At 41.2% G+C, this 24072-nt stretch overlaps 1 protein-coding gene across 1 annotated transcript in view; it reads left to right on the top strand.

Moving 5' to 3' along the window:
• The window catches only part of MYBPC1 (myosin binding protein C1), a 192443-nt gene extending 172840 nt beyond the window's left edge, over positions 1–19603 (top strand). The window contains exons 29-32 of the mRNA XM_073335999.1: positions 2630–2789; positions 5082–5218; positions 6217–6403; positions 19503–19603. Of these exons, the coding sequence (XP_073192100.1) occupies positions 2630–2789; positions 5082–5218; positions 6217–6403; positions 19503–19603 (585 nt within the window). The remainder of the gene's footprint in view (positions 1–2629; positions 2790–5081; positions 5219–6216; positions 6404–19502) is intronic.
• Positions 19604–24072: the final 4469 nt, after the last annotated feature.

Here is a 24072-nt window from a genome sequence, read left to right on the forward strand (position 1 = left end):
ACACCACTACTCAGAAAATCTCAAAAGTTCATCAGAAAATCCCAGTGTCCACAGTACTCGAAGTTTATAAATGAAAACGTGTATTTACAAATCTGTGTTCAGATTAGAGATAAGAAAAGGAGGACTTGTGGCACCTTAGGCACTAACAAATTTATTTGAGCATAAGCTTCTGTGAGCTACAGCAGCTTATGCTCAAATAAATTGGTTAGTCTCTAAGGTGCCACAAGTCCTCCTTTTCTTTTTGCGAATACAAACTAACACAGCTGCTACTCTGAAACCTGTCATGATGCAAAGCACAGATTAGAGATGGTGCAAGTGAGGGGGACGGGTGGGAGTAGCTCGGAATCTCATTTGTCTAAACCCCTCAGAGTTTGCAGGGAGCTCAGAGAAATAATAATTCTGTTTTGTTCCCTCTGGAAATAGAGAATCAAAATCCCAAATGCTCATTTTGGAGGCAGTGTGGCCCCGCAGGTAGTCCACTAGATGGTTAGGAGATCTGAGTTCTATTCCCAGCTGTCACTGGCCTGCTTGGTGACCTGGGGCAAATCCCTTCACTTCTCTGTACTACACTTCACAAATTAGGTAAGTATCATTAACCCTATTTTACAGATTGGGATACTGATACTTACCCAATATGTAAAGTGCTTTAAGATTTACAGATGAAAAGTGCTATATGAGAGCTAATTATTGTAATTATATCACAACCAAGCCCCTGTTTTATAGCTCTGTAAGAGACAGTGGTTGGATTTCTACATTTAATAGATACTGCAAGTTTGGACATTGTGAATCTAAGAGATATGAACCAGTTTGCATTAGAAGAATACTAATATCCTGACCTGCTGTGTGACCTTTTACCAGTCAGTTCACCTCCCTGTGACTTTATTCCCCCTCCCACCCTTCATCTTTCTTTAGATCATAAGCTGTTCAGGCCAGGACCTGTCTCTGATTATATCCATACACAGTGCCCAGCACAATGGGGGCCCATCTTAGTTCAGACTTCTAGGTGCTACTGCAATAAAAAATAAAATAATAACTAGTGTCCAAAGTGTACTCTTTGCTCATAGGGCAGTGATTCCATGTTATCTCCACGCTGTCTGTGACAAGAATTTTCCTGTAATAGTACCAAGTGGGATTTTAGTTAATGATTGTTTCCAAAGGGATATTTTCTGAAAACAGTTGCCTCTGAAGAAAGGGAGTCCCAAGTTCTTTCAAGTGGATGACCCTTTCTGAGCGCTATGAGCTATATTACTGGGAAGTCTAAAATAATGTGGCTCTGCAGGTTTAATACATATCAGTACAAACTCTGGCACAAGATACTTACACAAATATATACTGTGAGAAAGGAAGACATCTGGAAGGGGTGGCATAAATAAAAGAGAGAGCATTTTCATGGTCAGATTCTGCTGTACGTGAATAATATTTTTAGCATTAGACTTGCTGATCTCACTAGGTGGATATTGTGTACCAAGATCAAATTTAAATTTGGTATTTAAAGAGATGCCTTTCATCTAAACATGGGTCTCTTGAGAGCTATGCAGATAGATGCCTGAAGCAGTATGCACTGGAGTATATAATACTGCCCAAGAGATGAGTGTTGTGCCAGAAATCACAGGAATTCGGAGCTGATGAAATCACATCCACAGGACTTTGTTACAGAAAAAACAACAACCCACATGCCATACATTGAATGCTTATTTCTGTCCTGTAACTTTGTCCCAGGAACTGCCTCAAAAACTAATTTAACAAACAGGGTTTTTTAGCTGTTTGTTGCACTGTGTCAGTGTCCCTTATTTACACATGATTTCTCAAAATTAAATCAAGAATGAATAGGAAGTCATATTTTTATCAAATAAATTACCTCGTGGCTACTGCCATGGGAGACCTGGCCTCTTCCAGTCGCATGAGTCTGGCTGGGTGAGCTTTACACACTGCTCTCCTTAGACTGTACTGTTGCTACTGCTAAAGAAAAGAGCCTCTAAGATCCAGTCACCGTGCTGATCGAGTGTCTGTAGTTTGGGCAGTATGCACTGCTCCTCCTACCCTATCAACTCTTCTTAAATCACGAGAAATCACCGGAATGGAATCATACTTCCCATAATCATATTGTTCATTTAGCCTAGTGCCAGAGGAGGCAGATTCGTACTGGGACGTACTGGGCTCTTGGAGGTTGACACATTAGAACTTCTAGTTGTTAGTTTTGTTGTTGTTTTGCAGTCACTTGCTTTCTTATCTGCAGCAGTACTTTCTCTGTCAGCAATATGAAATCTGAGTGGCAGAGCCTGCCTTTCTTCTCTTGCACAATAGGACCTTTGTAATATTGCACTTCCTATAATTATCCCACCTGACTAACCATCAGTATGTGACAATTTAATAGGGTTCACTTTCCATTCACCCTTCATAGCACAGTGGTGAATTGCTTGTGACTCTTCCATCATCACCAAGTTATTCTGTAGTGATTGGCTTAGAATTCATTGCCATTAACTCAGTTATTGTGTTATGCCTTACTGGTTATATAAATTCCTTAAAATTTGTTCTCATGCTTTCATATGCACCGTGGCTATTCTAAACCCTAGCTGTTGATAAATGAAGTGTGTTGCAGGCAAACTCAGTCTGTGTTTGTGTCTTGCAGGAATGGTTCACTGTAATTGAGCACTACCACCGAACCAGTGCCACCATTACTGAACTCATCATAGGAAATGAGTATTACTTCCGGATCTTCGCTGAAAACATGTGTGGCCTCAGTGAGGACGCGACAATGACCACGGAGAGTGCTGTGATCGCAAAGGATGGTTAGCTGTCCATTATGTTCTGAAGGGGGAAGGGTGGGTTTCAGAGTGGGGAAGAGAGTAAGAGACAAAAAGATTTGAGTCTCCACTGTTTGTACCTGGTGTAGCCACTTACACCAGTGCAAAGTGAGTGTAAATTGCTGCCATTCCAGTTTGGTAGTGTATGGCATTCACTGCGCACAACTACAAATTATGGGACAAGCAACAAACCAGGGGAGGATGACGCTTGATTTTAAAGGGTAACATCAGTTCCCCTCTCAATTCTGAATTATGTATCTGAGCTTTCAAACAGTTTAAAGTAGAAACGAAGGTGTTGTTGTAATCTGTACATTAACTGTTATAAAGTAGAATGGCAGTGAGCATGACCTGAGTTCAGGAATGCTCAGTCTCTTCCATACAGTACGTACAGTGAAGGCAGTTGGCTTAAGTTTAGAGAGATGAGTGACAACAGTCGCTTGCTGTATGAGCCAGTGCTAATGGCATTCCTGCTGGCAACGCAGAACTTTGTTCTCTCACTCGAAAGAAAAGCGTCTCCATTCTGCCCATCAAAAATGGGGACTGCCTAAGAAAACTAAAAACAGTGAGTTCACAAAGCTGGCATTTCTCCGTGAGATCGCTCAGAGCTGAAATAGTTTTCTATTTAAAAGTGGGGTGGTGGTGGTCAGAAGAGGGGGCTGTAGAAATTGTTTCTTGTCACTGAAAATTCACCCCTGTGCCAAGGGCCAGCACAAGGCCGATGCACCTATGAACACCTGTTGGAGAGCCTAAGTAAGGTGTAAGTGGTGCGTAGCCCTTGGTGCTGGCCCTTGGTACTGGGTGAATTTCACCCCATATGTCCATTCTATGCATCAGCGTAATTAACAGAGAAAAATAATGTATTTACTACTGTCAGCACCACAAGGGCAGATACATTATCAGTGAGAAAGCCAGCTCGACTAGATTTTGTTTGATACAGAATCAACACATTTTCTGCTGTCTTTATTGATGGTGCTTGTGCAGTATAAAGCAGAATTACGTCTGGCTTTTCAGAGACTGGGCCAGCCCAAGTTTACTGTACTGGCAGTTAGGAAATACTAGTTGTAGATGGAACAAATTAGGAAAAGAAATCAATGACAAGAATAAATGTGGAACATTAAGTGACATTTTATAGTCACTGCTCTGATCATTCTTACCAGCCCGCATTAAGTGACATTTTATAGTCACTGCTCTGATCATTCTTACCAGCCCGCTAATCAGCATTCATATCGTTGTACAAAGTGTGTGTGTGTAATTGCAGGCGTGCACACAGAGTATATACATTATACTTAATATACCATGTATTTATACAACAAGGGAAGATTTTAAATCCTCTGTACAGTATGATCAGAGACTACAGCAGAGATGGGTAAACTACGGCCCGTGGGCCACATCCAGCCTGCGGGACCGTTCTGCCTGGCCTTTAAGCTCCTGGCTGGGGAGGCTAGCCCCCAGCCCCTCCCCTGTTGTCCCCCCTCTACCGCAGCCTCAGTGTGCCGTTTCACCAGCGCTCTAGCCCACCGCTCCTGCCGGGCTGCACGGGCAGCGTGGCTGGCTGCGGCAGGGCTGCGAGCTCCTGTTGCTCTAGGCAGCATGGTAAGGGGGCAGGGAGTGGGGGAGGGGTTGGATAAGGGGCAGGAGGATCCCGGGGGGCAGTCAGGGGACAGGGAGCAGGGGGCGGTTGGATGGGGCAGAGCTTCTGGGGCAGGGCAGTCAGGGGACAGGGAGCAGGGGGTAGTTGGATAGGCATGGGAATTCCGGGGGGGCTGTCAGGGGGCTGGGATGTGGATGGGGTCGGGACAGTCAGGGGACAGGGAGCAGGGGGCGTTGGATAGGGGGTGGGGTCCCGGGGGTGTGTGGTTAGGGGCGGGGGGATCCCAGGAGGGGACGGTCAGGGGACAAGGAGCAGGGGGCGTTGGATGGGTCGGGAGTTCTGAAGGAGGTTGTCAGGGGGCGGGAAGTGGGAGTGGGCAGATAGGGGTGGGGGCCAGGCTGTTTGGGGAGGCACAGCCTTTCCTACCCGGCCCTCCATACAGTTTCGCAACCCCAATGTGGCCCTCGGGCCAAAAAGTTTGCCCACCCCTGGACTACAGTAACTTTCCAGGCTCAAATCTGCTCACTGCTGCTAGTGAGAATGAGTGCAATAAATGGAGTTACATTGGTATATAAAACAGTGCAAACTAGAGCAGACTCACTCTTTACAGTTGAATACTGTTGAAAACAGTATGAAATGCTTAACTTTGTTCTAACAGCTCTGAACGTCTTGTATTTATTTCACAGGTAAAATCTACAAAAATCCAATTTATGAAGACTTTAATTTCACCGAAGCACCAATGTTTACTCAACCTTTAATTAACACATATGCTGTAGCTGGTTACAATGCTACTTTGAACTGCAGTGTTCGAGGAAATCCAAAGGTATGGCATACCACTTAATAACATCAGTGAAGGGAAAGGAGAGTTTAATCAGACACTGATATTTTCTAGTACTGTTCCTGTTCTTATAATTCACACACATGCTCTAAGGAGAATCAGTGGGCTAAAGAATAGAGCAAGAGTCAGGATTCCTAAGTACTCTTCTCCGTTCTGCCATTGATTTGTTGTACCGCAATGGACAAATCACATCTCCTTCTGTCTCAGTTTACCCCTCTACAGCGTGAGTATTATGAGATTTACTAAATCCACAGATTATCCTAATGAAAATGTGGATTTTTCCAAACTGATAAGGCAAATGTAGGGTTGCTACTTCAGTAACTCACAAGAGCTGCATGGTCAATACATCAATAAGGATTTTGGTTTAAAACAAAATACTCTTTATAATTATAAATATTCATATTTATATTATAGTACCACCCAAAGGCCCAGTCAGGATCTGAGTCACATTGTGCTAGGCACTGTACAAACACATGGTCCAACTGAGTTTATCTCTCTCTTTGACGAATTTTTCCAGAGTAGAAAATTGAACTGACCCAGTAAAACCAGAATTCAGAATTTTTATTTAAAAGCATTCTCTGATCCACCATTCACTTCCAAGGTTTTTGATTAAGGTCTACGCATTGGTTACTAGTAAAAAAAAACAGCTTTATTGACCAACCTAGAATATTTAGATCTTGAAAATTATTAGTCGTTTAATATTATACGGTACACCCTTTGTAATGTAACTGATCTACATTTTTGCCCACCCAAAAATATTACCTTGATTGAATTCAGCTAAATTATAAGGGCCACAGGGAGCTGTGCTTAAAAAAACAATGGCATGATATAGCCCAAACTTATTTTTATGGATGGACTACAACTTCCCTTTTGTCAATATTTTTTTCATTGCATACCACTAATCTATCATTCAACTTTGATACAAGGCCACAGAAAGAGATTAACATTGAATTCCCTATATTTGTGTGCACTTTTTATCACAGCCCAAAATAAGCTGGATGAAAAACAAAGTGACTATATTAAATGACCCAAGATACAGGATGTTTGGTAACCAAGGTGTCTGTACCTTGGAGATCCGCAAACCCAGCCCTTATGACGGAGGTACTTACACCTGCAAAGCAGTCAATGAGCTTGGCGAGGCAGCGGTTGAATGCAAACTGGAAGTGAAAGGTAAGGTTTCGAAGATCAGAGCTAATCCACTCTTTGTTTAGATACAGTATATATTAGAGTCAAGAGTGCAGTAAGCAAATGCCAGGGGGTATATCCTACCACCATTTTTATTCAAATATCCATTGACTTCACGGGTTGTTTCGTGAGTGGACATGACCCTTAGGGACCAGGTGTACTGCTTATGTGACAAACTTTAGCACGACTCTCCGATGTACAGCACATGTCACAAGCATTAGGCAAGGAACAGTTTTGGATGGGAGGAGAATCTGTAAAGGATGCCAAAAGGAGGCAAACTAAACACGGCAATAAAGTTTGTCAGCCTTAAACAAAAGAAAATAAAAGGAGGTGGAAGAGGAGGTTGGAGCAGAACTGGGTAGAACTGGGGGGCTGGATCAGAGCTGTTGAAGGTGGGGGAAGGGGCTTGGGGTGGAGCTCAGAGGGTGTGGATCACAGATGGGAGAATGGGGGTTACAGGGGGTTGGAGCAGAGCTGGGGGAGGGCTTGTACAGGCCTGAAATGGGGCTGGAGTGGGATCAGGAAAATAGGAGGCAGGAGGGGAACTAAAAGAGCCTGCGGGGGTGACTGCATAGGGACTGGGGGAGCTGGGGGCTGAACTGAAGGACTCTGGAGGATGGTTGAGGAAGAGCTGGGCTGGGGCCAGATCAGAAATGGAGCAGGGTGCGCAGGCGGGGGGGGGGAACTGTGGCAGGTACTCAGGACATGTAGCGGGCCTCGAGGGAGCTGGAGGGAATCTTTCAGGAGCTGGGGGGTGGGATGGCTCGACTGGGGCTGTGAGGGAGCTAGTGGTCTGGAGGGACAGGAGGGCTGGAAAGGAGGTAGGGGATGGGGGCTGGATTGGGTCTGTGGGGGACCTGGAGAAGGGCAGATTTCAAAATCAGAAAAGGGATCCCTAACCTATTCTTGCCCCAGGGTACTTTGAAGCTTTGTTACACCACTGATCTAGATAGTTCTTCCACTGTCCAGTGCAGGGTTATTCCCTACAGTATATTTTCCTAGTGTTTTGCCCAATGTACTTTTAAATGCCTCACGTAATGGCACGTCCACTAGTTTCCTAAGGAGAATCTTTCACTGGCTTATAGATCTTATTATTGTATTTGTTTTTAGGTAAAATACATATAGAGAATCATACTGATTTTGCAAACAGATATGAAGGGGAAAAAGTTGGTCAGATTTCTGCAACCTTGAGAATATCCCTTTAAATCCATTAAATGAATATATTTTATGAATTCAAGATGTTTTAGTATTGACTGCAGGTATTGTGAATGGTCCTAAGGCCCAATCCAACACCTGAAGTCAATGGGATTTGGATCAGACATGCAGTAAATGGTCTAAAAAGCATATTTTCATAGGATTACCAGTTCATAAAAGACTTACTCTGTAGCCATTATTTTGTATGCAGTGAAAGCCAATATATTTAGCTTTTCTATATTGTTTGCTTTCTGTTTCTTTTGGATTATGATTAACATTGTCTCTCATTTCTGATATATCTTGTCACACAGCTCCAATATGGTAGCAAGGAAGTAATGACATAACTGGTCTGTTCATAAAGTGGTGTGTTCATCTAATGAGAGTGGTAGTAAAGCCACATTTCTTGACTGTCCTGCTACCTTTTTACTATATTCTGGCAGGTGAAAGTGATGTCCTCCATTCTAGATGTATACAGTCTGTTTCTTAATACCAAGCAAGGCTCCCTGTTTCACAGCACAGCAGAAGATTATACGGCCTAACAAAGACAGCCATTGATCACTAAAATCTAGAGGCCAAGTTAGACTAATCTTTCATTATAACTCATAAGCCCCCAAACCCTAAATACCTTACCAGTAGTTACCTTCAACTTTTGAATCTTTAATGTTCTGCTCATAATAAAATGGTCAAAATAACACAATTCTATGATCACAGTAAGATCTCTTTTCAGAGCAACAGCCGTGTTAGTCTGTATTCGCAAAAAGAAAAGGAGGACTTGTGGCACCTTAGAGACTAACCAATTTATTTGAGCATAAGCTTTCGTGAGCTACAGCTCACTTCATCGGATCTCTCTGTAAGATCTCTCTGTCTCTCTGTGTGTCCAATGACTTAACAGGGCACTTTTTCCCTATAGAATAGCTTTTAATTAAATTAAAATAGATCATATCAAACATGTTCAAACAGAAGAAACAATGTTGGTTAATATTTGTCAAATTTAGGAGTCTTAAGCATCCATAGATGTTACTGTTGCCGAAGACTGTGTAGCATTCTTCAGTAAACCCAACAAGAGTGTTGATAATAACTGTACAAGGGAAAAGATCCAGTATGGTGCTTTTGTTGAGTGTGAAACCCTATACTCTGGAATTCTTTGCTACTGGACATCAGGATGAATTATAGTCTTGCCACTTTTAGTATATGATGCAAGACCCACCTCTTTATTCAGGCTTTCCCTGGTATCTAAGCCACAGGTTACTTTTCGTTTCTTTACATTTGGCATTTACAAACTGATGTTTGAAGTGTAAAAAGGCTTAGATCATTTTTCAATGGGTCTGTTATGCTCAGTAATGTAGCTAGGTAGAAGTTTAATGTCTATGATGCAAAAAGTAATTACCAGCTACATTTGAGATGACCTCTTTGAGCCTTTCCCTGATGGGAATTTGATCTGACACAACCCACCTCTTACTAGTTTTTTAAAAAATGAATTTATAAGACTCTAGTCCGGTGCGCTGGACATTGCACAAAAAATTGCAAACAATCCAAAATACTGCCACTGACCTACCCCCATCCATGACTGTCTACTTCAACAGCTTGTTATATCAAAGGGAAAAAATTCTTCACAACTCAGCTCCTAACATTGCCCATGCCCCAGCCCCTCAGTTAGATCTCTTCATCCCCCAATCATCCATCCCAAGGAGAATCCTCAGTAAACAAGCAGGTCTTGCAGCACGTCCTGAAGGTCACACTATCAAGTTTTCAGCAGACCAACTCAGGAAGTAAGTTCCAAAGCCAAAGAATCATTCAGCAAGAATGTCAAACTAGCAGCCCTGTCCTATTCATACTGCCAGGGGACAGCTAGCTCAAGTGCCTCAAATGACCTCAGTTGCTATGGTATCACATCCTAGATTAGCAAACAATCATGCATGTGCTGTGATGGGAAGAAGGGTGTGAAACTCACTCCCCATGGTGGTGCCTCAGTCCATCCTTCCCCACTTTTAAACAAAACCTTCCCCCCCCCCACCCCTGCCTTTGTCCTCAAGAGCTTTAAAGCATGATCATTGTTGGATCCTTATTTATAGCTTCCATGCCTCCTTTTTTTCTTAAAGAACTCAATATTTACTTTAAAAAAGTAAAGTGAATGATCTTGACAGACCCTAGAGACTATGCAAAAGCTGAAAGTCTTAATGTTCAAAGCACGTATCCATTTTCTGCATCAGATCTGGAAAGAGTCCTAGAAATAGTGTGTTTTGTCAGTGTCCCATCCTGGGCTGTAGGTTCTCACTCTCTTTTTGTTATTCCACGTCACACCTCTCTTGTTGATTGACAGGTTTTTAAATGGTTTTAAATGGTTATGTTTTTTAAATCCAAACTCATATTAACCGTTGGGCAGTCCAGCGCACCCCCCCTCCCCAACTCATGAGGCATGCAAATCCTTTTCCCCTTCCTAATCCCCAATTAGGGACCACGAATCATCTCTCTTGTTTATATTCCTTCCTTTCAGGTAGCATATTTTGCCATTAATTTCATCACCTTTCAAAAGAAGCATGTTGTTAGACTCAAATACAGTACATCTGTTGTGAGGTTTCAGTCTGCTGCTATTAAAGTCAGGGAGAGTTTAACCACGGCATTCAACAGGAGTAGGATCAAGCCCATAATCAGCAATTGTACTGAACATAAGAACGGCCAGACTGGGTCAGACCAGTGGCCCATCTAGTCCAGTATCCTCTCTTCCAACCATGGCCAGGGCTGGATACTTCAGAGGGAATGAACAGGACAGTGCAATATTTTCAATGATCCATCATCCCTTGTTGTCCAGTCCCAGCTTCTGGCATCTGTGCATTAGTAAACAGTCTGGGTTTGCTATGTGAAAGAGAGACAAACGCAGTGGGTATCACACATAGCCAGACTGTAAAAATGTAACTTTACCAGTGTTCCCCCATCCATCCGCTTATATGATGGTTGTGCGCTCTGTTACCCTTCCCAGCCCGTCTGCTACCTCAGCAAGAGCCATCAGATGCTTGCGCAGCACAACCACACAAAGAAAAGTGATCTCTGGAGGAAAGGCGTTCTAAGTCAATGGAAACAGACCTTCGTGTGTATATTTTTTTAAAATGTAACTTCTGCTTTACTCCAGGAAGTAAAACATTAGGGCCTGAGTCTACAGTCATTTTTCAGGCAAAACATTATTGATTTCAAAGTGAATTTTCCCTGGGCAAGGACTGCAGGGTCAGAGTTGTAATTTAAGGGATGTTACATGGTTGGTGAGTGTAACAGCTACAGTAGTGTCTCTACTTTTCTTTCTGGGTAGCACATCAGGTGAGACAGATATACACTATACTAGGCTATATGTTGCACTAACTCTCGGCTTTCTAAATAGTCCAGAATTTCTTTCATCTGTTTCTGAGCTGTTAGTCATCTCTGTTTTAACACGTAGACCTATTCCTAGGAATGTCACAAAAATATCATGGATACAGTGTACTACTCATATTTTATATGGTATCTAAATAAATGAAAAGTTATGGTAATAGCACGGTATACCGGTAGTGCATTACAATTTTATTCGTTTATCACTTTGCATATATCACCTTAGGCTTCAAATCTAGACTATCAGGAGTTACAAATTTTACCTCATTTCTTTAAACATTTTATTGACTATAATAGACAAATAGAATAACAAGTATTTCATTTTACCATCAGTGAAATGTTTTCTGTTCATAAATGTTATTTATTTCTGATAAACCACAGCATTTGCTTAATCTTTTTCAGGTCTATTAGATGTACTTAAAATGGCAAACAGTTGAGCTATTTACTACAATAGCATGACAAGTTTATTTGTCTACAAGGGTGCTGAAAAAGTTCAAGCTGCACTTTGTAAAAGATCTTAGTTAAGAAAAAAAGTTCTATCTGAACTATGTTTTGGAAGATGACAAACTATATAAACACAGAATGCCATTAAAACTATTATTGTATTTTTCACACACCCGCTCCCCCAAAGAAAAATTTTAAAATATTTTTTACAGTTCCTTGGGCTAGATTCCTAATCGTGGCTGGTTTGTCATAAGAATTCGTAAACATTGTCTTGTTTTGTAGATAGAACCTGTTCCAAAACCCATTGATATCAATAGAAAGACTCCCTTTGACTTCAGTTGACTTTGGATCAGGCCCTAAGAGAATTCATGATGAATAGGGCCCTACCAAATTCACGGTCCATTTTGTTCAATTTCACAGTCATAGACTTTTTAAAAATGTAAATTTCATTATTTCAGCTATTTAGATCTGAAATGTCACGGTGTTGTAATTTTAGGGGTCCTGCCCCATAGAGGAGTTGTGAGGGGGGTTGGTAACTAGTGGGAGGGACAAAAAGGAGGCACCAGCTAAAGGGAGGCATGTGACACCACCCCCAACGTGACCCCCTCACACGACTCCTCCCTGCCCTGCTCCCCACATGACCCCCCCATGTGACTCGTCCCCGCCTCCAGCCTAGGGACCCTGCGCTCTCCCCGTCCCCTCCCCATCCCACGTTATCTGGCCGGGGGTGAGGGCTCTGCTCCAGTCCCCCTGGAATGTGTGGAGCCACTAATGCACTGTCCCAGGCAGCCTCTGGCCACGCTGCCTGCTGGAGCCTGCTTGAGAGAGCTGCGAGCTGCACCAGGCAGCGTGGCCAGAAGAGGAGGCCGGAAGAGGAGAGGCTCTGGCCCTGCCTTTTCCCTTCCGGCTCTGGCCCTGCCCCTTCATCTCCCCACCTGCTGGTGTTGCCCCCCTCAGTGGTTTGGGGAGGGTCATGTGACCCTTCACCCTCTCCCCCACAGGTCACCTGCTGGCAACAGCCTGCCTTCAGAGCTGAGCAGCTGGAGATTGGGGGCTGCTGGCCGGGAGCCCAGCTCTGAAGGCAGAGAGAGCCACTGCCAACAGCAGCACAGAAGTAAGGATAGCCTGGTGTGGTATTGCCACCCTTACTTTTGTGCTCCTGCCTGCAGAGCTGGGCCCAGTCAGCAGCTGCCCAGCTCTGAAGGCAGCAGCGCAGCAGTAAGGGTGGCAATACTGTGACCCCCCCACCTAAAATAACCTTGTGACCCCCCCCCTGCAACTCCCTTTTGGGTCAGGACTCCCAATTTAACAAGTGCTGGTCTCCCCTGTGAAATCTATATAGTATAATGTAAAAGCACACAAAAGGCCAGATTTCACAGAGGGAGACCAGATTTCATGGTCCACAACACGTTTTTATAATCATAATCCTGTTGTCATGAAATAATTGACTACTTTGGAGAGAGTGATCAGCCTTAAGAGTGAAGCCAAGGTTACTTATCACTTCAATAACACAATGATAGTAATGCATTCTGAGAAAAGTTGCAATTGGTATTAATCATATTAAAAAAAATAAGTTGTTAAATAAATTAATTGGGAACAATTTCAAACAAGAATAAATACCAGTACGAATATTCCAATTCTGCAGTGTTGTATCATGGAATAATTACCCCAGGAGAACCATTCTTCTTGGCGGGGAAGAAACAGGTTTATAAAAAGCATATTCCACTGGACATTACCTTCCACTCCATTCCTCTCTTTTTACATTAAAATGTATTTGCATGTAAAGTGTGTATTCCTTAGTTGCTTTTAGATTGTACTAGCTAGTGTCTCATGACATACATTGGCTATGTCACATGAGCAAAGAAGGCCAAATTAATCAAGAATGTAGGAGCTAACATCAGAGTTATGCAAAGTCGAGGCAAGAATTAAAACTTTCTCATTAGACATAAAACCATGCATATATGTGTAAAATAAATAAATAAATAAATAAAACCTTAAATGTATGCAACTCCCTTTGTCAAGGTGACTCAATTCCTCTCAAGAGGTGATCTGCATCTCAGAGGATCAGGTTTAGGTTAGTTTGATATAACCTGGAGACTTATTGAAAGAACAGAGGTATCACCGTGTTATCCATTTTATTTTAAAATGTATACCTTATTGTAAACTAGATTTCTATTCTGAATTGGTACTTAGAACTTCAATACAGGCTGACACTTGGCATGCAAAGTCTAAGGGGGAAATACTAACTCTGTTGAAGTCAATGGGACCTTTCCATTGATGTCAGTGGGTATGTCTACATGCAATTAAACACCTACAGCTGGCCCATGCAGTTGACTCGGGCTTGCAGGGCTTGGGCTAAGGGACTGTTTAATTGCCATGTAGACTCCCAGGCTCAAGCTGCAGTTCGAGCTCTGGGACCCTTCTACCGCACAGGGTCCTACAGCCCAGACTCCAGTCCAAGTCCGAATGTCTACACCGCAATTGAACAGTCCTGCAAGCCCAAGTCAGCTGGCACAGGCCAGCTGCAGTTGTTTAATTTCAGTGTAGACATACCCACGCAGTGGGGCCAGGATTTCACCCTTAGAACCAAATAAATTATCTATGAGCATAACCCTGTTGACTTTAAATTCAGCTTCAGCTGAGTTACACCAGCAGAGAATTTACCCCTTTAAATAGAAATGACGTTTTTAACATTACCAAAATTCAAAAATATAAAGGTGGCCATTTTTAAATTGCAGAAATTCCCAAACACTGATATTTCCAGTACTGGAGGCTTTCAGATGCGCAATTTAAAAACTTACTCTTGTGATGCAATTAAGCTAGAATGTACTGCAACCATTTTAGATATTTTTGAATACTTTTTTTAAATGGCTGCTACAGTTTAGTGCCCAGACATAGCACTACATACGTAAAATACTTTATTAAAACTAATGGTTCCTATAGAGTAAATGGCATGCCTTAGCTAATGTCAATAGGTATTTGTGTAAAGGCACTGGTGCGTAATAATACATAATAAAACATAATAAGGCACTGGTGCGTAACTAGTCTATACTTGATAATTTTGCCTTTTAGAGTTTCAACATATGTATATATATATAATGCTATGTGGGTGGGTTTTTCCCTGTGTTGAAAAACACAAATATATATATATATGTTTTAGCTTCTTCTGAAGCTAAGTTTGGAAACTTTTATTCTAAAAGTCAATTGCACAATTTGACTAGCTCCACTATGTACCCTAGACTAATGACAGAAGCCAGTCATATTTGTTTGTGCATATTAACATCACACATTAATTATAATTTTGAAGTGGTACTGGATCCCTGCCATTTACTTTCCATGTGCTTCTATTTCTTACATATTTTACATGACTAAGGATTAAAACATCATCTTGTCATCATTATGAACATAATTTCACCCAACAAGTTCTCTACTTTGGTGTTAGCAATTAAGTGCTTACTTCTCTTTCTCTCTCTCCCTTAGTTGCACAGTAAGGATTTTTGAATGTATATTGCCATCTAAGGTAAGCTTTCATATGATTCTTGCATATGAAGCTTATGTCTGTTTTCACGTCATACAAAGCCTGCCAAGTATGGCATGATTTTCATTATGTCATTTAATGAAAATGTTTTAAAATCAATAATTTAATCATTTGAATTTATATTACACTATCCTTAAACTAACAATTAACTCTTAATCTTTCCAATAATTGCTTGTTATAGTAACTCCCTTTAGTGGTACATCCACTTACTTTCTGCTAGTGAAAATGCTTCAACTGAATTTAACAGAGCATGAGTTAGGTTAATTACTTACCATAGAGAAAATACAAGTAACATAAGAGCATTTTTCATCTCCAGTCAATTATTTGCATCTAAGGATAGACTTCTAAATAAATGAGACCATTTTTACATCAGTTAATTTTATTTAAAAATGAATGATTCTTATGAAAATTTGCATTACACAAGTTTTAAAGAATGCTATAAAGCATGCCATTTTTTGTCTGTATTAAACATTTACCTAAGACTGGGAAAGCACAACTCCGAAAGAGTGAAAAGGTTAAATGATGTAGCTCACTTACTTAGAGTTACAATTAAATAATGTCTCTTTAGTAGGAGAATGTTGTTAATGGATATATTGGCTTGTTCTAAATTGTGTAAGTAGAATAAAATTATATCCATATTGGATCAGTCCGTTTAATCTAGCTGAAATATACAGTTTGCTCGGGTAAAGAGAATGATGTGTTCATCTTGAAAATGTACTTTTGCTTTAAAACTTTTGGTGTGCTACAGAAATGCCTCAGAAGGTAAGTGTTATTGGGGTTGGTTGTGTTTGCATCTTGCAGAAGTGAACATCCATGCAGACTTATAAAAGGTACAGTAGTAATGCAGTTTCCTTATCACACATACCTACCTTCCCTATCGAGGAGGGGTGAGCTTTAATATTTTTAGCAAAATATTTGCCATTTTCCCACTGTCCCTCTCTGCCGGTTCATGGGGTACCCAAGACTGAGATACACCTTTTTACCCCCTGCCTCTAATGAGAGGTAGCCTTGTCTCTGGTGGTTCAGTGTTAGCTCTCTAACATCACCAGCCTGTTAGCCACTCAGGCACTCTCCTCTGGGCTAATCCAGTGCTGTCATCATCTTGTAGGTTATCATTAGGTGCACCCTCGTCCCCAAGTCCCTTTGAATCATTCTCCTGTGATATCCAGCTCCTGACATTGGCTACTCACAGAAATCCCAGGTCCTCTGCTCTTAGAGGAGCAGTGTACCCCAGTTGACTAGTTTTACCTTAAACCACTGCTCCTGTAAAATCACGCAGTATGTGTGAGCACTTACAACAAAACAAGATTTGGTTTATTTAAAAAAGGAGAATTAACTAAAAACAAGAGAGAGTAGTGGTACAATACAAAACAAAATCATAAAATGCAAAGCTGGGTCTAAAACAGACCTGGTATTGTCCTGCACACAGTGAAAAAAGTAAAATTTTCTCATGTTTCTAAATATATTAAAATCTATTTTAAAGGTCTCAGGCCGACCTGTGCCCTCCATCACACCAGGCTAAATTCTGAATAACTCCATTGTCTTCATGATAGCCCCAGGTTTACATTGTGCCAGTGTAACTAAAAACAGGTTTGGCCCTATCTCTTTACCCATATGGTGCCAGATCCAAAGCAATATGCTTTCCAAACCCTGGAAGGCCTGAGAGGCTGTGGCTGTTGACTGTGCTGTAGGATGCTTATTTAGTAGACACCACGGCCTGTCAAAGTTCCAAAGCAAGCCCAACTCCCCAGAGACAAGAAACAGAGCTTTCCAGAGGATTGGAAGGGACAAAGCAACACACAGCATGGTGAGACCCCCCCAGCTCTTATTGGGACCTGTCATCTTTGTCCAGCTTGTCCTCGTCCATCCCTCCATGAATGCAAGTCAATGCCACACCATTCTATTTTGTTGCAAGCACGTTCTTTCCATTTCTGGCCAAAGAGTTTTGTCATGGGATTGGCCCAACGCGTTTTCGGTCTGCCAGCGGTCGCTTGTGGTCTCTGGTGATCCAGTCACTGATGAGGATTGTCCACCTATTGTCTTGTCTGCAGACTACATGACCCACCCATCTTTGCTTTGCATCATACATCGCTTGCACTACATCGGTCACCTCTGTACGCCTTCTGATTTTCTCATTCGGTATGTGATCACGGAATGATATCTTACACATTTGCCTTTCCATTGCTCTCTGAGTGACAGCGAATTTTTCTTCCTCTGCTTTCATCATTGACCAGCTTTCCATTCCGTATATCATTGCTGGCAGAACAGTGGAGTTAAACAGTTCTTTCCTTTTCTTTATGGGCAGTTCATCATCCATTAGACATGTCTTTATTTTGTTGAAACTTGCCCACCCTGCCTTTTGCCTCCTACTGCATTCCCCTTCGAATGAGTTGTCTCTGCTCAGCTGCTGACCCAGGTAAATATATTTGTCAACCTCCTCGATTTCTTTCCCATTTACAGTGACGATTTCTTCTGCACAATGCTCGTTCCATATCCACTTCATCTTTGACATGTTCACTTCCAATGCGATATCATGCGAAAGCGTTTGCAGTTTCTGCAATTTGTTCTCCAGTTTTGCCATGTCCTTTGCCAGTATTACACAGTCATCAGCGAAGAGAAGATGCGTTAACTGTTCTCCGTCAATTCTGATTCCTTCTTCCCCGTTCAGTTTCTTGAACAGCGACTCCGGTACTGCTGCAAACAGCTTCAGTGAGATTGTGTCACCTTGTCTGAATCCTCTGCATATAGTAATAATGCAGGGGACATTGAATAATGTTATCTCTGTTGAGCAATTGCGGTTAATTTCTTCCAGCAGGTCAATGTATTTCCGGTCAATTCCAAGTGTGTTGAGTACAGCATTGACCTCTACCGAGTCGAATGCCTTTTTGTCATGGACAAATGCAAGACACAATGGTTCTTTGTATTCCTTGCATTTTTCGATGAGCTGCCGAACTGAGTGAATGTGATCAATTGTCAAATACCCTAAGCAGAAACCAGCTTGTTCTTTGTTTTTGTGCATTTCAAGATCCTTCTTAATCTGATTGAGTATGACGCATATGAAGACTTTATACACTTGTGAGAGGAGTTTGATCAGACAGTAGTTGCTCAGTTCTTCTGGATCACGTTTTTTCATCAATAGTATTGTTTTTGATTTTTTCCATGCATCTGGAACACGCTTGCTATTGATGTAGATGGTGAACTGCTGCGCTAACACTTTGAAGAGGGTATCTTCCCCTACTTTGAGATATTCCCAGCCAAACATCATCCACTCCCGGACTTCTCCCTTTCTTTATGTTACAAACTGCATATTCAATTTCTTCCCACATAACGTCAGGAACAACTTCTGCAAGAAAGCAAAATGTATCACCTTAAAAAAACAACCCACAACTACCGAGATATGTCTTGACAATTCTGTTTTTCCTCAGAATCAAGGAAGTGAGGAAATGGGGGAAGCACATCCTCAGGCTTCACAGCTCTCAAAGATGAGCTCTGACAGCAGTATTTGACAGTATTCATTGTGTGGCGTGCCTATTGCCAGTTTGGAAGGAGCATATGCAGTGTACCCATGGCTCCCCTCCAAATATTGGCCCTGCAGTCTTTCCACGCACATTAACTCCCCTCCACACAATGCAGAAGAGGAGCATCTGGCCTTAGTGATTTCCTTAAGGTCACGGTATCAGAAAAAGATGTCTCTTTCAGGACTTGTTGGCCCCCACTCCTGTGCTCAAACTATAATAAGGGCCAGTGCCATTTGAAGGTGTTGAAACTAAAATGAAAGCTCACTGCTGAATCTTAGGAGAGGAGATTTTTTACTATAGAAACAGGAATAATACTCATGCCAATTCTACTTCATTTATTTGAGAATTTATGGTCAAATTTTCAAAGAACTTTTTGAAAATCAGGCTACTTATCAAGCCTAAATATGGGCTTCAGAGCCTAAATTCAGGCATCTATTTTTGAGAATCCTGGTCTTTTTGTGCAATTCTTTCATACACATAAATAAGTTACACATACTTCAGTCAAATTCCAAGAGGTATAGTAAATATTTTGCTAAATGTTTATTATAAAATCCAGCACTAATAATGTGAATCTGTACTTCTTGTCTTTTTTCTGCCTGTCAAGTGTTCTCTGCACTGGACTTTCTTAGTCAAATTCTACTCTTAGATACACTTCGTGCAACTCCATTGAAATGAACAGGGTTGTTTGGGATGAAGCTATGCATTGTATATCGGTGGGGTTGCACTGGGTGCAACTGATGACCGACTCTGGCCCATTACAGGTGAAATACGCCCCTTTGCAAGGGGCCAGCACAAGTTCTATGCACCACTTAAAATGCCAACATAGGACTTAAATTATGAGTAACCTTTGTGCTGGCCCGTTGCACAGGGGTAAATTTCACTGTGTGTCAAGAGAAAATATAACATAGGGACTGACTAGATCTCTGTCACTTAACTGGGTCAATATTTTTCACAGAGAGCCAGAAAAATATTTTTAAAAATCTGCTTCTCTTGGTAATTTTAACCATTCGATTGTCTTGTTTCTTGTCCATAGGTGGACTTTCATTCTTCAGACTCTTAATGCAAGGGGTGCCTCCACATATCATTCATTCATATATGCAAGAAATGCAAGCAGGCAACCCTGAGGGAAAGTGAGAGCTCATCCACAGTGCTTTCCCGCCACTGCACTGGAAACTGATAGCCAGCGTTTTAATTCTTGCAATAGCATCACAACAGTGTGCCTCCCTGCTTTTTTCCCCCCTTCCTGCTGCTGAAAATAAAAGTTACGCATGGATTGTTTTGGGGTTGAAATTTAAGCCAAGACACATTTTGTAACGTTCAGCATTGTTTTCTGTTTGATAATGTGTTTTGTTTGTTTTTTAATGAGAAAGAAGAAGAAGCTGTGTAATAAGCATGAGAAGACAATCTTCTTCTTTGTACTTTGTAGGGTTAGGCATATTTTTGTCAGAGTGAAAGTAGACTGATCAACCAGTTGCAATCCAGTAGGGCCTTGACATACATACCTCTTTTGATAATGGATCTTATTAATCTAACAGCAGTTCAAAAGAATACGGTTTTGCTATAAACTGACTATTTAATACACGTGCATTTAATGGTCATTTCAGTTGAATATTTCTTCATCTAGAAGATTTATATTTCTTATGACTCACCCACAAATCAAGTTTCTTTCAACTGAAATTAAAGTGTTTTATTTAATGTACAATAAACATGAAGTGTTTAAGACCTACCAAAATACTGTTTGATTGTTATTTTACATTATCTCACCATGTGATTATTTAAGAACATAAGAACGGCCATACTGGGTCAGACCAAAGGTCCACCTTGCCCAGTATCCTATCTTCTGACAGTGGCCAATGCCAGGTGCCCCAGAGGGAATGAACAGAACAGGTAATCATCAAGTCACCCATTCTCAGATTCTGGAAAACAGAGGCTAGGGACACCATCCCTGCCCATCCTGGCCAACAGCCATTGATGGATCTATCCTCCATGAACTTATCTAGTTCATTTTTGAACCCTGTTATAGTCTTGGCCTTCACAGCATCCTCTGGCAAAGAATTCCACAGGTTGACTGTGTGCTGTGTGAAAAAATACTTCCTTTTGTTTGTTTTAAACCTGCCGCCTATTAATTTCATTTGGTAACCCCTAGTTCTTATAAAGAAAAGGAGGACTTGTGGCACCTTAGAGACTAACAAATTTATTTGAGCATAAGCTTTCGTGAGCTACAGCTCACTTCATCGGATGCATTCGATGAAGTGAGCTGTAGCTCACGAAAGCTTATGCTCAAATAAATTTGTTAGTCTCTAAGGTGCCACAAGTCCTCCATTTCTTTTTGCGAATACAGACTAATGCGGCTGCTACTCTGAAACCTAGTTCTTATGTTATGAGAAGGAGTAAATAACACTTCCTTATTTACTTTCTCCACACCAGTCATGATTTTATACACCTCTATCATATCCCCCCTTAGTCATCTCTTTTCCAAGTTGAAAAGTCCCAGTCTTATTAATCTCTCCTCATATGGAAGCTGTTCCATACCCCTAATCATTTTTGTTGCCCTTTTCTGAACCTTTTCCAATTCCAATATATCTTTTTTGAGATGGGGCAACCACATCTGCACACAGTACTCAAGATATGGGCATACCTTGGATTTATATAGAGGCAATATGATATTATCTATCCCTTTCTTAATGATTCCCAACATTCTGTTAGCTTTTTTGACTCCCGCTGTACATTGAGTGGATGTTTTCAGAGAACTATCCACAATGACTCCAAGATCTCTTTCTTGCGTGGTAACAGCTAATTTAGACCCATCATTTTATATGTATATTGGGATTATGTTTTCCAGTGTGCATTACTTTGCATTTATCAACATTAAATTTAATTTGCCATTTTGTTGCTCAGTCACCCAGTTTTGGGAGATCCTTTTGTAGCTCTTCGCAGTCTGCTTGGGACTTAACTATCTTGCGTAGTTTTGTATCATCTGCAAATTTTGCCACCTCGCTATTTACCCCTTTTTCCAGATCATTTATGAATATGTTGAATAGGACTGGTCCCAGTACAGACCCCTGGGGGACACCACTACTTACCTTTCTCCATTCTGAAAACTGAGCATTTATTCCTAGCTTTTGTTTCTTATCTTTTAACCAGTTACCAAACCATGAGAGGACTTTCCCTCTTACCCCATGACTGCTTATTTTGCTTCAGAGCCTTTGGTGAGGGACCTTGTCAAAGGCTTTCTGGAAATCTAAGTAAACTATATCCACTGGATCCCCCTTGTCCACATGCTTGTTTACCCCCTCAAAGAATTCTAATAGATTGGTGAGGCTTGATTTCCATTTACAAAAAAACATGTTGACTCTTCCCCAACAAATTATGTTCATCTATGTGTCTGACAATTTTGTTCTTTACTATAGTTTCAACCAGTTTGCCCAGTACTGAAGTCAGGTTTACCGGCCTGTAATTGTCGGGGTCACCTCTGGAGCCCTTTTTAAAAATTGGCATCACATTATCTATCCTCCAGTCATTTGGTACAGGAGCGGATTTAAATGATAGGTCACAAACTACAGTTAGTAGGTCTGCAATTTCACATTTGAGTTCCTTCAGAATTCTTGGGTGAATACCATCTGGTCCTGGTGACTTATTACTGTTTAATTTATCCATTTGTTCCAAAACCTCCTCTAATGACACCTCAATCTGAGACAGTTCCTCAGATTTGTCACCTAAAACGAATGGCTTAGGTTTGGGAATCTCCCTCACATCCTCAGCCGTGAAGCCTACTGCAAAGAATTAATTTAGTTTCTCTTCAATGGCCTTATCGTCCTTGAGTGCGTCCTTTAGCAGCTTTATCATCCAATGGTCCCACTGGTTGTTTAGCAGGTTTCCTGCTTCTGATGTACTTAAAAAAATGTTTGCTATTACTTTTTGAGTCTTTGGCTAGGCTGTTCTTCAAATTCTTTTTTTGGCCTTCCTAATTATATTTTTACACTTCATTTGCCAGGGTTTATGCTTCTTTCTATTTTCCTCACTAAGATTTAACTTCCACTTTTTAAAGGATGCCTTTTTGTCTCTCACTGCTTCTTTTGCTTTCTTTTAGCATTTAATTTCCACATTGCAGACATGCCAGTGGTAACCAGGATGCCATTGTGCTAGGTGTCGCACAAGTACATATGAAAACATGATCTTTGACCCAAAGAGCTTACAGTCTAGGACAAGGGGCATACAAAAGTGGGGGAACATGTATACTATTTTATATTTTCAGTGTTTTTAATTATACTAGGAATAGTGACAACTCTCCTTATCTTTTCACCAACCTGTCCCTAATTCACTGATCTGTTATACACACCACAGCAGATGTGTAATTCTTAACCGTACTGCTATTGAGTTTCTTTCCTCATCATGAAAGATGAAAATTAAGGATAAGACTTGTATAGAAATTTTTAGATTAGGTAAAACAGTTACACTAATTTCTTAGTACTAAGAACATTAACCTCCAAGAGAAGCAGGTGGTGGCATTTAATGAATGTGGTATTTTTCTTTAGCTCTCCATTGAACTCTGTGAAACACACAAAACATGGGGTAACAAATAATTTGGCTGGGTTCTCAGTTATGTTCTGTCCTGTCATTTATTTACCGATCGTTACTCCAACGCCATACATAGGCTAGGTTATGAAGTGCAGTCTTGTTCAAAGGTTTATCATGTAGTTGGAATAACTGGTTGATGCAATAATAGAGAAAACATACAGAAATTGCAACACAGCAGCTGTCTGATGTTGAAAGAAGCATTAACATGAAAATAACCATTAGATAAAAATTATGAAACTAAATGGGCTATTATAATTAAGACATTCTTTGCCGCAGGCATTTTTATTGTCACTGGCAAGTCACTGCTGAGCTAGTGTTTCTGCACTACTTTTTAAGCATCTAGTTACCACTTCCTCCTTCACTGTGGCAACTTGAATATCCTCATGCCCTTTGCTCTGCTAAGCTTCCCAGTCTTGATACCCTTTTCATTTCCTTCTCCTCCCACCCCCCGTTTTCATGCTTTCTGTGCATGACAGGCACTCCCACTACTAGTGCTCCAGGCACCAACCTTGCATTTCAGATCTCACTAAAAGACCCACCTCTGCTTGGAGCTCAACAAATAAAACCATGTAAAATATCAAATTCAAATGAGGGGGAAATGGAATAAAACACTAAAGATAGCTCGTTCCTCTGCATTCCCCCAATTAATCTTGTCTTTCTATATCTTCTAGACTAAGGCCTTTGAGGCAGGGGCTTTCTTGATCTTTGTGTCTAATGCAGCACCAAGCACTTTGTCTTCATTTATATAATACACAACAATAGATTGGTTATTAGGACCAGACTCTGAGCTGTGGCTAGAAGTGTTCAGTGCTCTTCGGTGGCAGGGAGAATTTGTGTGCATAGCCTCCTATGTGATGTGCATGTGTTTATGTGCACAGCTTTATGCCCACTTTATGCTTTCTCTAGGACCATGCATTTGTCAATCTACTGACTAGCATAAATTTGAGGTGCCTTAGGCCCTCTGCTCCTGAAGCCTGCTCTTGTTTATGCCAAGTGTCAACAAAGAGTCATTCCAGCAGCTGGAA

The sequence above is a fragment of the Lepidochelys kempii genome, chromosome 1 (assembly GCF_965140265.1).
Source record: "Lepidochelys kempii isolate rLepKem1 chromosome 1, rLepKem1.hap2, whole genome shotgun sequence".
Classification (NCBI taxonomy): Eukaryota; Metazoa; Chordata; order Testudines; family Cheloniidae; genus Lepidochelys; species Lepidochelys kempii.